This window comes from Sceloporus occidentalis, unplaced genomic scaffold, assembly GCF_023333645.1.
Source record: "Sceloporus occidentalis isolate IW3139 unplaced genomic scaffold, rSceOcc1.0.p SCAF_3, whole genome shotgun sequence".
Classification (NCBI taxonomy): Eukaryota; Metazoa; Chordata; class Lepidosauria; order Squamata; family Phrynosomatidae; genus Sceloporus; species Sceloporus occidentalis.
The window spans coordinates 228025761-228040885 of record NW_028316983.1 but is presented as its reverse complement, the minus strand read 5'-3'; the positions used below and the strand labels follow the sequence as shown (position 1 = coordinate 228040885).

The following is a 15125-nucleotide window of genomic DNA, read 5'->3' as shown; positions in this document are numbered from 1 at the left end:
CCTTCCCTCCTCCTCTCTCTCCCTCATACACACTTATGGTGCAACTATTACTTACAAGGAATATCTAGAATTTCAACATACCAATGCAATGAGATATACAGCACAGTCCAGTGTACAGTTTCCTATTGATTTATGTGGGGATTCCACCCTAGCAAGAGTGCGAAGGATTGCATCTTTAGAGGTCTATAGTTTCTTTACTATAGTAAGAGCAAAAATATTCTAATCAGAGACTTTGCTTTCTTTATATTGAGTAAAATATCAGTGTTAGTGGTTTCATTAAGACTGTGCCTATATATGGAATTTTAAATATAATAGGATAGTAACCACCTAAGCTGGATGGGGCTTTGCAGTGAGAAAACATCTTCAACTTGCATCTGATAGATGGAAGAGGATCATCAGTGAGAACTGAAACAAAACTGGGTTATAGGCCATACAGGAGAAATCGTAATAGCACTTTTATTTCTGTATAGATTATAACAAACATTAAAGAGCCCGGGTGGTGCAGTGGTTAAATGCAGGTACTGCAGCCACTCACTCAAAGCCACAAGGATGTGAGTTCGATACCAGCCAGGGGCTCCGGGGTCAACTCAGCCTGGCATCCTTCTGAGGTTGCTAAAATGAGTAACCAGCTTGTTGGGGGCAATTAGCTTACATGTTGTAAACCACTTAGAGACTGCTTAGTTCAGTGTGAAGCAATATAGAAATGTAGCTGTTATTGCTATTGCTAGAAACATAATTTACTGTTTTCCCATAAAGTATTAACAAGCACCTGGCCTTGGTCAACATACTTTTTGAGATTAGGCCCTTTGCTACCTTCATTGCAATTTAATTTTGATGGCTTTGAGCCTATACTGTCTCCACCAACATTGTTCTGCAATGTCCAGCCATATGTTTGTTGGAAACTCATACGTAAGACAAGTAATGTATGCTGTATTCCTCAAAAGCTGTTAATGAATTAAAATGCATATTGTCAATAGTATTAGAGGTAATATGTAGACATCATGACAGATATTACTGATAGCCTTATCGTCTCTGGATTTTTCTTTGAAAGCTGCCCAAAGCAGTGAACAACTACATATTGTGATAGTGTATTCACTATCCTTTTATTTGTCCCAGTACTTGATAAACAGCCTTTGTTCTTTGACCTTTACAACTCGCCACTGTTAAATATATTTTTCTTCCTGACCCTGTTCTAAGTGCCTAATGTCTATATAATTTCAAAGTTATTCCTTCAAGGGAGTTTGTTTACTTTTTTCTTTACTCTGCCACCTCAAGTCCTTTCATTTTATTTGTATGCTTCCTCGTGTTTCTTTGAGTTTCTGTAAAACAAGCCTGTCTGACTGTTTTAGAAAGTGCTTTATCTCAATAAGTTCAATATGGTTGATACTTAGTCACAGCAAGATCAAGCTGTTGTCTCCATGTCAAGTGTGTACATTTTCCTCCTTTGCGGTAGATATTCTTGAAGATGTTCCATCAGTGATTCAGTGTCTCAAGTGGATTTAATTCTTCCCCATGTGGAGAAATGTTTAGGAGACTACACCATTTCTCCCAGAAACAGTCTCAGTTGAGAACCACAAGAAGTTTACTCTGGAATAAAACAGAAACTGTACAGTGAAGGCACCATGATTATGTAGCAACAAAGACACCTTACTGAACAATATTATAATTTCTTCAGTACTTAACCCAATATTAAGATACCTTATATCTTTCTTAAATCTGAAACCATTTTCAATAGTCAACTTAATTTTCAGGTATTAAATATTCAATAAGCTAAAGGAGTATTCTGACTCCTCTTTGATTAGCAATGCATAACTTTTGTCTACTTATCTTGAAGACTGTCTGATGATAGTGCATCCTGGACCCTTTAAAGGCCCACATGAAGGAGGATCAGACACTTTCAATGCTTCTGTAACACTTACAGTACTTCCTCCTGAATGGCATGGGGTTGGTGATTTTCTCTATTTCCAAAACTGAATTGGGAGTCCTGATGAAAGTAATATCTACTCCTTTTAAGTAAGTATATTTATGATTAGTGTGATTAGGATATAGCAGAAATTGTCTGCAAGTTCAGAGATTTTTAAATAACAATTGAGATGAATGCTGACAATTCTAGTGATGTACATCTGCAGCAGTTTCTCATAAGTCTTTACATTTCTTTGCTTTGCAAACCTTTTTATTTCTATTATAAGCAGTATCTTATGATGTCTGCAGTCTTGTCTGCTTTCTTTAAACAGAAGGAACCAGATGGACAAGTTAAGTCTTTGGGGACTCAATCCAGTGCCATTCTGTCAAATTGCATTTGTATAGCAAATGACCATCCTGTCTGCCTAGGGTTAAGTGGGTCACCTATATATTATTGCTGATCTCTAAGATAAGGAACCCTCCCCCCCCCCCCAAAAAAAAACACCTGAAAGTCAAAAGCTCTTGCTTTTGCGAAGTGATTAAGTTTTGCCAAATATAACCTTAAGTATTATGACAATGAATTTGGTGACAGTTGCATCTTCCAATTGAACTCTTACAAAATAATGTAGAGATTTATGGTGCCCAGCAATAATGCTAAAGAGATAATAAAAATTAAAAAACCCTTAATACTTCATGTCCTAAACATGCTTACTTGGAAATTAGCTATTTTCCTTTTAGCCACTTGGTTTTGGATTAGTGTGTTAGAGAACAAAGAATATTGCATAAAGTTCCCCCTATTTTTGTGGATAAACTTTGGCCTTGGCAACATGAATGTTATGGAGGATAACAGTATGGCAAGTTCTATAGATGTAGGAGAATATCCAGAAAGGAGTTGCTTTGAATCTTCTGTATCAAAAATACCCTTAGAATACCAAGAGGCTACAAAAAGTGTCCTCAGAACTATGTACTCTGGAATACAGCTCCCCCCCCCTCACTGAAAGCAATGGTGTGTATATGTGAGTATGATTTTAAAATAAAAAATACATCTGACCAGAAGTAAGCAGCCAAAACATCTTAATACTGAACTAGTTCTGTTTGCTAATTATTCTCACACACTCATACACACACAGAGGAATAGACATATCATGGATATCTGGAATGGGGAAATGGCCAGGGTAACGGACACAATCACTTCTCAGAGTCCTTTCTCATTGAGTGGAACCAGGTTTTGTAGAATCAGCACTCTATGAGTCTATAGTTCTAAACCTCTCCTTCAATAGTTCTTTGCATTTGTCATTTCCCTTCATCTTTGCTCCCACATTTTAATCTTCTGTTGTTCATATTCTTTCTTATTTATTGGTGAGCTCATCTTTTTCTTGTTGATTATCATTTTTCATTATTCTTCCAAGACCTATGGCTTCAAGACTGTTTTTCATGAAATTAACAGTGTGGAGGATGGGGACCAATTAATGATGGATATTCATGCTACTTTCCATTTTTAGGTGAGATGCATATAATGTAAAAAGTGCTTAAAATTTACTATAGAAACTCCCTGAAGCTGAACAGTACATCTCAGAGCCTTCCAATACCATCAGGTCCACTAACTAAACACTGGCTTCTCTGCCTATTTTAGTTCACTTTAATTGGGGTGTTAGTCCCTTTGAGTAGCCAGTCACACATCACTATTTCAGAGATTAAAATCCCATTGTGTGGATTTTAGAGGGAAGAACAATGTATATCTGAATCTGGAACTTTTATCTCAGATTTAAGCTATTGCAACTGCTACTACTAAGAAAATTTTGCTAACCTGTCAATGTGAAATAGTTCTACGGAGAAAAGGAAGAGATCATGCCAAATCTCAAACTGTTTTGATTCAAAAGATTTGTGCTTCAAAAGATCATTGAAATTTAGAAGCTTGGGGACTTACAAACTACATGTTAAATGCAAATGCATGCAAGAAAGTCCCAATGCTGTATTTTTAGAAAAGATAAACATGGGATGAAGGGGATGTGGAGTAGAAAACCAGCAGGAGGGTAGGAGACATGAAAAATACTTAACTCTTTGTCTACTTCTTCAAATTGCCATTTCCAAACATTGAAACATTTTCGGGTTATTTTTCAGGCCTTGTTAATGCATCCCCATTAATACTGGGCTGATTCACCTGTGCAAATCCAATACAAAAAGAGATTTTGTGCTCAATCTTGTTCACGTGACAGCTGTAATCAGAACATAGAAAAGTTACTCTTTTGGACTGTATCTGTCAGAATATTCCAGCCAACCTGACCATAGGTCATGCAGCTCTAAGGAAACTCTAGTTTGCCAAAAGCTGTGGTAACTGAATTATTCTGAAGGTTGTTGTTCAAAAAAAGGCAAATTAACATGCACTGACTATCATATTTGAAAGAAGTATATGAACATATAGGCATAGATGGAACAGAAAAGTTTGCTTACCACCATGGTTTCCTGGTTTGCAGGAAACTGACCACAGACTCCCACAACAAGGCAAAGACTAATGTACAGTCTGCACCACTATAAGGACAGAGCCACTAAAAAGGAGCATTTAAGGCTGCAAGCTGTACTGTGCTATTATTTTTTGCTGTTCTGCTCAAAGTACGTGCATACAAAGGCATGGGCATGCTACCAACAGTCACCAGTCACCTCCCTCATCCTGCCCAGCTGCCAGCCCATTAGACCAGCTATGCATCCACATGCACAGTCACACAATCAATTGGCTGCCTGTACAGCAGTCATGGATCTCCCGCATACATCCTCCTTTTGTCTCCCTTCCCACCACAGCTTCCTGTTAGACTGGACAGTTTTGTTGTTGTTGTTGTTGTTGATGATGATGATGATGTCATTGTTAAATCCATTGTATTGATGGTACTTTATTTTTGTCAATGGGTTGATGGTACAGCTGATCACTTGTGCGATTGATTCATAGGCAGGCAACGATAACAACAATGGTCAGAAATGACACCTATGGCTCATCTGGCCTAGGTGCCTGCTCCTGACCACATCCACTGGTTACCATAAGTCAGAAATCATTTCAAGGAACACAACAATAACATCAGCAGCAGCAGCAGCAGCAGCAGCATGATAAACAACATAATTGTCAAATAATTGTGTTCCTCAGTAGACATAGGACAAAACAACTGTTCAGTTGGTTAATGTTAAATTTGTATAAACAAGTGTGTCAGTCACTAAAGTTCTTTGGAGAGAAGATAGCAAGAGCAGAGGAACATGTGTTTGGGTTTGGACTGGAGATCCAGCTTCATATCTCCAGTCACGTATGAAGTTTGCTAAGCATCTTGGCACAATCCTCACCCAGTCAGACATGCTGCTTATGAAGAGATGAACATTGAAAAATACGCTGTATATGTAATATATATTTGGTGGCAACTATGCATACTTATTCACTTGATTGTGAATATTCAATATACAATGTATTCTTAACATTGTTTGTGTGTGTGTGGGGGGGGGGGCATGGCCATTTTTTAAAATGGCTGTCTGTCTTGTACTCATGCACCCATTCAGCATGTGTTAGTCTTAGGGTAAAAGCCAAGCTATGAGGATTCAGTACTATAACCAGTTTTTAGAAATGTGACATTGCAGTGGTTAATCATTCATATAATTAATTTTGGTACTTGCTTTCAACCCAGTACTTAAATCGGCCCTTCTCAGACCACCTGCTGTTTAATGACATGAAAGAATCACACCAGGAATCAATAATGTTTATAATATTAATATGTTGTTTCTTGAAAATACAATCTTAAATCTTGAGTGTGATAGTGACAAATTTATATCATCACAGTCTCTCCCCCTCCAGCTACTTTTCTTACTGTTCAGAAGAATGACTATTGACCATTTAATTTATCCTTTTGGACTGTGAATTGTGTATTTGTTTTGTTTGTTTCTGTTTTTGTTACCAGAGATTGAAAAAGAAAGCTGTGGGGATCCTGGGACTCCATTATATGGTATTAGAGAAGGAGATGGATTTTCCAATCGTGATGTGTTAAGATTTGAGTGTCAGTTTGGATTTGAACTCATTGGAGAAAAATCTATTGTTTGTCAAGAGAACAACCAGTGGTCAGCAAATATACCAATCTGCATTTGTGAGTATACAATTATTTATAACAATTCTTTTTAAATGAAATATATGAATAAAAATGGATACTTTGGCCTGTTACAGACTGCCAAAATAAAGCTGCTTCGGGTCTCTTTGGAGGTATGCTATTTAAATGATGCATGCATCCTAAGAATCCGGAAGCTGCACCAAAGCTGCACTCCAGTGCTTAGGAATGGAGTGTGGCTTTGGCACAACCTCCGGACTCTTAGGACCCATGTATCATTTAAATAGCATACCTCCAAAGAGACCCGAAGCAGCTTTATTTTGGCAGTCTGTAACAGGCCTTAGTTGTTACAAGCTATTAATGTCACTAAATGAAATTCTGAGTCCAAATCTCAGTTCCCATTTTAAAAAAAGTGTGAAAGAGTAAGGTGGGTCTCTTTATAGACCACTGCCCTGTTTTAATTTCACACAAAAGCAACATACCTTATGCTTATATGTTATCTTTCTTATGCACTATTAAATAGATGGAATGAAATAAAATATAAACCTATTATATTTCATGAAGTTGCAAATGACTGAATTGCAATCATGGGCATTTAAATTATTTACAGATCCCACAATGCATTATACATGAATATCTTTTAATATGTATATAATCTAAGAGACAGAAATTTTGACTGTCTGGTATTGATATAATACAAGGAAAAATATCTAAGTGTTTAAATGTATTATAATGTATAGAATATGTGGAAAAAATAAACATATCCTTCAGTGTTTTGTAGAGTATTCTAAGAAACATACAGACAGAAACACACATTATAATCAATCAATTAAAATATTATAAATTACATTATTATTAGTGAGGCAGCAGCCAGAGCTATAAAATATTGTCTAACTAACTAGAAAATGTGAATAATACAATTCTTGTACATATTTGTGAAGTACAAAATACAAAGTACATGGCAATATTGGCCTTGTGACTCTTAATGACTTCAGTCCAAAATTGTTCATTTGAACAGTTCCCAGGTGACTGCTACCATGTGGTTAAGGGTTGCTAGCCAAGGATAACAGCCATGGCTATATAATAAGCTATATAACATGATATATAATAGGCCTGCTCTTATTTGAGTGTACCACAACTGCTGTATTTTCTCCTTTAGTCTACTGTTAGCAGGTAGAAGGAAACAATAACAAATTAGATAATGCATTTTTGGGTGGGATACACTTGTGCGAAACTTGCCTTGATCTAGCTACAGTTGCCTGGCTTGTGCCTGCAGATATGCTATTTTGGGGTCACAACAGGATAGCGTTACAAAAAACACACCCAACAGCCTTAGTATCCAGTACAGTTATCTAATAAAGAAAAATGGTCTCAGTGCCTCTCCTCCCAAGTAAGATTTGTCACAACATGTAGAACATCATTTCTTAACCAAGGAAGGTGGTAAATGTGCACCAAACAGGTTTTGTGGCACTGAGCAGGACTGACTGGTAACCATGAATCAACAAACAGTATATTACAAAGACAAAGTTAATTTTGGTATTGAAACACTCCAGACAGTAGCTATACTCCCTGTTGACCTAAATTTGGGGGTGAGGCCAATCAACTCAGCTCTCAGCTGTTCTGGTACCAGTCTCACATTGGGAGAATGGAGTTGAAGAAGGGGCACTTGGCTTTTATACATTCAATCAGTTTGTAACAACCATGAGGCTACAGTCACAACTTCTAGGGTTCTCTAATTTTTATGATAATGAAACTGGTTTCATTAACAGTGAGTTACACAGAGAAATTAAAGAATGATATTGTTGAATGACTTTCAACTAGCTTCTCATCCCTTTCCCTTTTTCTTTCCTGATTTTTGACAGTTCCTTGCCTTTCTAATTTCACCGCACCAATGGGGACGGTTCTTTCTCCTGACTACCCAGAAGGATATGGAAATAATTTGAACTGCATCTGGACAATCATCTCAGATCCTGGGAGCCGAATTCATCTGTCTTTTAACGATTTTGACTTGGAATCTCAGTTTGACTTCCTTGCCATTAAAGATGGTGACTTTCCAGATTCACCAATACTTGGCACATTTACTGGAGCTGAAGTGCCATCCCATCTAACTAGTAACAGTCATATTTTGCGCCTGGAATTTCAAGCTGACCACTCAATGTCAGGTCGAGGATTTAACATCACGTATAACAGTGAGTAGCTTTCTTCTTTAATTAATGTTTTCCACTAAATAGTCATCACATGATTCAGTTGTGAAGAGGTTCAGCAAAAGGATATTTTTCTCCATTCTACTAGGCTATCTTCCTTCCTTCCTTCCTTCCTTCCTTCCTTCCTTCCTTCCTATTTACAACTCTTGTCTTTTTTTATTAGAATTTAAGGACTATAGTTCTCACAAACCTATATGCAATATCTTGTGGACAATGGGAAGAATGGGAAGTAGATTTTCCCTAGTTTCTGGTAGCCTAGCATGTGGTTGTATTTGAACCTTGATAATCTCTTGGGCGAATCATATAAATTTACTCCAGAAATATATGTACTCAACATGATCCATAAAATGCAAATAAAAGAAAGAAAAAAACTATGGGGGGATAATTTGGTATATGATTTCTTTAGCTGAAATACTTCTAGCCCCAAAATGGAAAACATCATTGATCCCTTCAATGGAAGACTGGATACTTAAGACAACAGAAGCAATAGAAATGGATGAAATAATTTGCACAGTAGATAGAGTCTTTTGAAAAGTCTCAACAAGAATAGCAAATCTTCACAGACAATTGCAAGGATTACTGGAGATGTGAAAAATATAGGTTTAAAAAATTATTTAAAATAAAATTAACAAAGAAAGAAACAATTTCTTAATAGAACTACAAAAAGCCATGAAAATTTGATGAAATGCAAGACCGTAAAATAAACAGATATAGAAAACAATAAGAGAAAACTCACGCCAATTAGTCAAAATAAAGAGAAGAAAAAGAACAAATATACCATATAAGATCAGATAGTAAGACATGCAAATTAAAGCATAAATATTGTTTTTGATGGATGTAAAAATTGTAGACATGGGGAGGTGGGAGGGAGTTGAGAATTAAGAATTTACTGTTGTAAAATGTCTTTTTATTTTAATTTAATAAAATAAAGTAAACACATTTTTTTTAAAAAAAATAATCTCTTGGGTAAATCCATCTTTCCAACTAGTCCATACTACTGATAGTATAGAATTCTGTTTTTACAAGTGTTTGTTTGGCCTCATGTTACTCACCAAACAGAACTTTCACTGTAGAAAGGAAACATTTCTGAATTATTTACTTTGCTTTCTGATATTGTCTATTACAAGACAAAACAGACTTGCTGTGATGTTTCATGTTTGTGGTGTTCCCCTCCAGGGCTCTATTATCTGTCACTGTTGAGACAAGAATTTTAATGTTCCACTGCCTTTTCATGGCAAAAATGGTAAACGACTGTTTATAGTGACCTTTCTGAAAACTACCAGGCTCATCTAAAAGAATCCACTGAGCAAAAGCAGTTGGTAACAGTATAGGTGGTGACAATATAGCTTTACTCTTTTCTAATGTGACACTGGTGACAAGTTCTGTTAGCAATAAGTTGTCAAAATATAATTGGAGAACATTAAAAGTGAAATTAGCTGTGACATATGTCATATCAGTTTGTTATGTAAAACTGCATATTTGCTACTAGTGATTCCCTTTCTTTTCACTCCTCACATTTTGTTAAGTTTGTCCAATGCTAAATGTTAACCTAAATTAAGACATAGGTCTTTTTGTCATAAAAGATCCCTTACATTAATTTTCAGTGGATGACTTTTTTTTTTGTTTTTCTGTTTCATACCCTATTGAAGATGCAGTGTTTTGAATCTATTTTCCTTCTGAAAAATAAAGCTGAATTTTCTAAAATATGATCTGTCTTTAGATGTTGATAATCTTGGCATACTTGCCTATTAAGAAGTTGCAGTCCCCCACCAAGTGAAACGTACTTCCAAATAAGTGCACATGGGAGTTCAGTCTTATTTATATTTATATCCACTATTTTCATGTGAATTGTGCAACAGATATTGAAAAGCCATGTGTAATGCAGTGTTACAGAATGCCTGCCAAATAAGATTAATCTTAAATTTCTTAGTGAAATGATAATAAATGTGTCTTCATATTTGTTACCATTTGCTTTTATCCACTTAATAAGAATTGTAGATATATCACATAGCTACATGGAAGGGATATGAGCTGATAGGAACATAAAAGGGATCTTATGGTTGTGGTAGATACAATGATGAAAATGTCACACCAACAACTGCTTAAAGAACAAATTACGTGAGAAAAGGTTTGGCAATGTTTAGCTTAAGGGGGAAATAGCTGAAGCTGTTCAGTTTCAAAAACAAGCTACTAAGGGCAGGCATAATAGAAGTATTCAACTGTGTATGTTTTGGAAAAGGCAGATAGAAAAAAAATTCCTATGTCATAATGCTAAAGAATCTGTTTAAATACACTGAACCTACTTAACAGGAGATCCAGAGTAGAAAAAAGGAAATAGTCATACAAAGTTTAACTGTAGAATACATTGCTGGGTTACAGACCGCCCTTTTGGGGCGTGCCTGTAACTGGCCCTTTCCCCGCTGGATCGGGGCCTCAGCTGCCACAGCGGCAGCCTCTGAGGCCCCAATCCACCACTTTCCAGGCTGCGGGGAAGAGGCAAAACGCCGCTTCCCCGTGGCCTGGAAAGGGGTGTCCTTGGGGCTTCAAGCCCCAAGGACACCCGACGGTGGCGGGGACACGGAGAAAGGGGTTATATAGAGGCTGCGCCAGCGATGCAAATCATGGAAGGAGCTCTGAAATGGAGCTCCTTCCAGGGCCACGGAAAGGGCGCCCCAGGCACCCTCATGTGGCCCCACTACATCACTTCGGCGTTGCCCCATTTGGAGGCGGCGTGGTCGTGACGTAGTCATCATGGCCCCCATGTGGCCCCCATGTGGCCCCCATGTGGCCCCCATGTGGAACAGGCACCACCATTTTGTGTGCGCTCCGCTTCCTAACCCTAGCACGCTCTCACGCAACCCTAGTACACACGAAGCGCGTACTTTGTACGCATCTGTAACGCACCATAGTGACAGGATGTAGCTTTGGCTGCCATTTTTGAATGACTTTAGTGAGATTGGCTAAATTCATGGAGAACAGAAGTCATAATTGCTATCCAGGATGGCTTTCTCTCACCTCAGGGATCAGAAGCAATCTGTTTCTTTTTGTAAGTTGCTGGTAAGCATGTGATAGAAGGTACAGTTACACTCTTATTTGGCTAGCATGCTTCCATAGGCACTGATTGGCCACTATGTGAATCTGATGTTGGATTAGATAGGACTTTGCTTTTTCTTATGTTCGTATCAATTTTGATGTAGTAATACAGGAAAATAAAATTAATCTTTTCTAGATTTGCATTGTCTAGATTTTGCCTTAACTATTCCAAAGTAACAAAACATACAATCCAAAAAAGCGCAGAAAGGCCATCTCTACTTCTGGGGATTGAAGAAATGCATGTAGGCATAGAAGAAATTTTTTAAAATATTCAAAACATTATCAGAAATGTATTTATCCATACAGTATTCTATACTGAGAAGAAATGGTACTGTATGGGATTTATTGTCTGCAGATGTTTTGTGGAAATTTCATGCATGATCCATTTATGCATAAAACACCAAAACATTATTTTTTTGTGTAGAAAATGCTATAGTTGGGATTTATGCTGAAAATCCGCGCCGGGGGGGGGGGGGGGGGATAGCAAAGTGCTGTTTTATTCAGCTTAAAAAGCTTCTGAATTTTGCACATAAGTTCTCAATTACATAACCTTCTGCACATAACATACTGTTTTCCGCACACGAAAAACAAAACAAAATATGTGAAATTTGTACTGAATTGTACTGAATTTAGTACTGTAATATGTGCTGAATTGCATACTGTCATGCAGTAGGAAGAAGATTCCTAAAATTACTTGTCACGTCCTTTGAGAATGAAATTTACAAAGAATAACAGCCTTACAGGAAAGGAATCTTAAAATTACATGGAAACCTAAAAAAGTTAAGATATTTCATCCTTTCCTGGTTTTATTTTAAAGCCTTTGGTCACAATGAATGTCCTGATCCTGGAATACCAATCAATGCACGTCGGTTTGGTGACAACTTTCAGTTGGGAAGTTCAATCTCTGTCATTTGTGAAGAAGGATTTATTAAAACTCAAGGAACTGAAACAATTACTTGTGTGTTGGTGGATGGAAAAGTTATGTGGAGCGGACCTATCCCTAAGTGTGGAGGTAAGTTTGGTGTTTTTTTATTTTGTTCAAGATAATTTTGCTGTTGTTCTGTGCACCTCATGGCTACAGTTTTTGAGTCAATGATGTCTATGTTATGTATTTCTGCTTTCATAACGTCTAAACTAAGAGGTGACTCTCATGGCTTGTTTTTCAATTTAATGGATTCTTTGCATTTACCCCATACTCTTACAATTTGATGTACACAAAATAGAATATTTTGTAGAAAAAATATCTGTGTAAATTGATCTTTGGTTGCGTACCTTAGTAGGATAATGTAGTTGTCTAACATGTTGGAGATCTTGATACTGTATTTATTTATTTATTTATATTTAATTTATAGCATGCCTTGACAAATTGTAACTGTTTGATTAACCAATAAGACTGTGTTGTTAGTAGTACAGTTAATTTAATAATTAGCTATATCATAGGTCAATTTAATGCAGAAAAAAGATGCTTGCTTTTGCCCTGAACATAAATTTCAAAGATAAATAGTAACTGATTCTGCCAGGATATTTCTTGTAACATTTTGTGGTTACTCGAATAAAAAAATCACAGAAGTATTTCTTGTTACTTCAAAATACTGCCTTCCTTAGAACAAATTCCTTGGTAGTATCAAAATCACTAGTAGAAAATCTCTATTTAATGCCATTCAAGAGCTAAATAACTGGGTCTGTCATGCTAGAAAGGTTCCTGATACGGGCTGCTACTGTTGTCCCAAGCCAGCAGGTGCCAGAAGTGGATTAAATCCGCTCCTAAAAGGGCCAGTTCTTCCCTGTTTGGTACAGCCTCGGCACAGCTTCCAGCCACAAAGGACAACACCCCGCAATTCTCCAAAGCATCCAGAAGCTGCTTTATTTAGGTCCCATTCTCACTGGGCTATAAATTGAGTCAAGAATCGGATTATAGGAACATTGTTCCCATTTGAACTCACGTTTGATCCTTGTTTAAGGAAAATCGTTCCCATTTGAATCTGGGTTCGATCCAACTTTGATCCATTTCTCTAGCTAAAACCTGAATCAGCAGTGGATAACCCAGGTTATCCTGAATGTACTTTTCCAGAGGGTTTTTTTTTTTTTTTTTGCAGCTGCCATGCCGGATCTACAGCAAACTAATGGGAACGACAGTGGTGTACAAATCGGAGGAGGAGCAATGTTCAAGGGGCTGTCCTGGGGGTGTCACCAACTTTGTTCCCTTTCCTGGCATTCCTAACGCCTTTCCCCCCCATTCACGTAGTCTTTCCCTGGTGGTGTGTAAAACTGGGGGTTTTGGAGAGGGAGGGGTAAAGAAAAGAAAGAGGAGAAGGGATATGGAGAAAGGGAGACTGGCGAAATAATAACAATAAATATTTGAGTGTGTAAAACTTTTTTTTTTTAAAAAAAGAAGAAAGTTAAACTGGGATTTTTGGACAGGTAGGGGAAAATAAAGGAAAGAGGAGAAGGATATGGAGAAAGGGAGGCTGGCAAAAACTTTTTGTGAGCGGAAAGGAAAAAGAGAGAGAGAGAGAGAGAGAGAAACCAAAACCCTGAATGTGGCTCCTGCAACCAGCCTTGTTTCCTTTTTTGAGACAGAAAAGGGGTGGCTGGCTGCTGCATATTGGGGTGATTTAAAGAAGAAGGAGGGGATAAGAAGAAAAAACGGGGATTAGACATCACTGTGACGTCTAATCACCTAAACGCTTGATTGACAGCTTTAAAAAAAATGTTTCCAGAAAGGCAATGGGAACGGGGAACAAAAAAGTCCGCTTCAAAATACAACTGAGAAATATCAATGGGAATGAGAACAAGGGTCAAGAAAAACTGAGTCCGTTTGCTCCCTTTTGTAATGAGTATGATGGACCTGATTCAAATACAGTTTGTAAACTTGATCTGATCCAGATTCGCAGCAATATACGTCGCTTTATATCCCCAGTGGGAATGAGGCCTTATCCTGCCTGTTTTGGGCCTTAGATAGATTTGATTCAGCTAAAAGGAAACTATATAGGTGCTTACAGGAATAACCCATGTCTGCATTAGGGTAATGTATAGTTACTATCATAATAAAGTGAACAGTTCAAATTGCTGAAACATGCTTCATGTTCTCTTGCTATGTGGCTTTTACATATACAATTATTTTACATAACAGGGTGCACACATACTAGCAGTCTCAGCTATAATCCATTGGAGATGTTGTTAATGAACTCCAATGTGAAATTCCTTGTTTCCTAACAATATAATAATAATAATAATAATATGTTTTATTTATAGACCGCTATTCCGCGATGATCATAGCGGTGTACAGTAAAATCGTTAATACAATAAAAATACAGTTAAAGGAGGGAGAAGTCTCATCCTTCAGGCAGTCCAAGATGTTGCTGGTCTGCCTGCTGGCTCCCTCTGAGGCCGAGATGACAGTTGAGGAGGGAGGGGCCTCTTCCTTCAGGCAGTCCAAGATGTTGCTGGGTCTGCCTGATGGCTCCCTCTGAGGCCGAGATGACAGTTGAGGAGGGAGGGGCCTCTTCCTTCAGGCAGTCCCTGATGTTGCTGGGTCTGCCTGATGGCTCCCTCTGAGGCCGAGATGACAGTTGAGGAGGCAGGGGCCTCTTCCTTCAGGCAGTCCCTGATGTTGCTGGGTCTGCCTGCTGGCTCCCTCTGAGGCCGAGATGACAGTTGAGGAGGGAGGGGCCTCTTCCTTCAGGCAGTCCAAGATGTTGCTGGTCTGCCTGATGGCTCCCTCTGAGGCCGAGATGACAGTTGAGGAGGGAGGGGCCTCTTCCTTCAGGCAGTCCCTGATGTTGCTGGTCTGCCTGCTGGCTCCCTCTGAGGCCGAGATGACAGTTGAAGAGGGAGGGGCCTCTTCCTTCAGGCA

The 15125-nt window shown here is 38.0% G+C and overlaps 1 protein-coding gene across 3 annotated transcripts in view; it reads left to right on the top strand.

Annotated features, from left to right (window-relative positions):
* LOC149317584 (CUB and sushi domain-containing protein 3) overlaps nucleotides 1-15125 on the top strand; it is a 796080-nt gene that overhangs the window by 498212 nt on the left and 282743 nt on the right. For all 3 annotated transcript variants that reach the window (XM_089517858.1, XM_089517859.1, XM_089517857.1), the window contains 3 exons: nucleotides 5832-6014; nucleotides 7835-8161; nucleotides 12087-12281. In XM_089517858.1, coding sequence (XP_089373984.1) covers nucleotides 5832-6014; nucleotides 7835-8161; nucleotides 12087-12281 — 705 coding nt within the window. The remainder of the gene's footprint in view (nucleotides 1-5831; nucleotides 6015-7834; nucleotides 8162-12086; nucleotides 12282-15125) is intronic.